This window comes from Notothenia coriiceps, unplaced genomic scaffold, assembly GCF_000735185.1.
Source record: "Notothenia coriiceps isolate Sejong01 unplaced genomic scaffold, NC01 NC01_scaffold00031494, whole genome shotgun sequence".
NCBI lineage: Eukaryota > Metazoa > Chordata > Actinopteri > Perciformes > Nototheniidae > Notothenia > Notothenia coriiceps.
Window position 1 is genome coordinate 91921 of NW_011364195.1, and position 1275 is coordinate 93195.

The 1275-nt window shown below is 38.3% G+C and overlaps 1 protein-coding gene across 1 annotated transcript in view; it reads left to right on the top strand.

The window, feature by feature from the left end:
* The window catches only part of LOC104960044 (dedicator of cytokinesis protein 4-like), an 8513-nt gene that overhangs the window by 3954 nt on the left and 3284 nt on the right, over positions 1 to 1275 (top strand). The window contains exon 6 of the mRNA XM_010787991.1: positions 100 to 184. Coding sequence (XP_010786293.1) covers positions 100 to 184 — 85 coding nt within the window. The remainder of the gene's footprint in view (positions 1 to 99; positions 185 to 1275) is intronic.

Below are 1275 nucleotides of genomic sequence, written 5' to 3' on the forward strand. Positions count from 1 at the left end.
CCCCCCCGCCACACACTAGGATACAAACGACCCTCATACTGTATGTGTCTGATTTGTATTTAATTCCCTTCCTCACCGCTTTGTGTCACAATCTTTCAGGCAGCTCTGCTTGGACCTGGTGCCCAGGCGGGAGTTCAGCATGGTGGACCCCGATGAAATCAGCGTCACAGAGCTATACAGACTGGTGAGTGACCTTCTAACCCTCAGCGCAATATTACAACGCTCTATTCTCAAACTAACACGTCATAAGAGGATCAGAAGAGCAAGTGTCTGCTTTTCTGAATTGTCCTTGTAGAAAATAAAGCTAAAAACCTGTCTGTCGTTGGCCATATTCTTCAATATGTATAATGAAATGCTTAGAAAACAATAACTTCTTAACTGCCTCTGCCATTTATATTAGATTGGTTGTGTTTCAACAAGCTCAGTATCCAATACCACTCTGACGTTTAACATTGTCTTCAGTTTATATATAACTAAATGCCTGGAAAACAATTACTGCCACCATTATTCGGCCTCTGCCATTTATGTAGAATTGCTCATGTATTGTTTATTTTACCGAAATATTGTTTAAGATATAAGGAGTAAATAAATGAAGGAAGAGGTAGTTGGTGATGAATGTATGAGTGGATGTACTGAACAGAAGATACTGTTTATAGAAACGCTAGTTCAAATCAATATACCAAATCAATATCATTATTTATTTCAGCAAAGCTCACTTAATGCGTGTCCTGAGCTATTCGATCAATATACTCTTTGCAGTGTGTGTTACAATGTCAGACACAGACCTACAGCTCCAAGGATTTCTGTTCATTCAGTGGATTACATTACCTTGCTTTTATCCTTAAACCAACTTACAATAAGTGCATTTACCCATGAAGACCTCAAGAAAGCAAGAATCCTGCAAGTGCATTAGCTGTCAATAAGACAAAAACCATTGTAAGTGCTTCAAATAAGACACAAGTGATGCGTACAGAAGAGATTTTTTGATTGGCCAAAGTTCAGTGATGACATGAGAAGCTGTTCGTCATTGACAACACTCTAACTAAAGGTCAGGGAAACAGAGGGGGAAAGTCAGGATTTACTTTTTTAAACAGAAGGTTGTATTGAAAAGAGTGTAAATGCTAAACTATCTTACCAAGAGATGCATTTGGTAGCTGGAGCTTTTTGCTTTATAAGTTAAAGTTAAAGCCTTTTATTGTCATTATACACAGAGTACAACGAGATTCAGAGTGCAACTGTCCCAGTGTGCAAAAAATACAAACACATACACGGCAA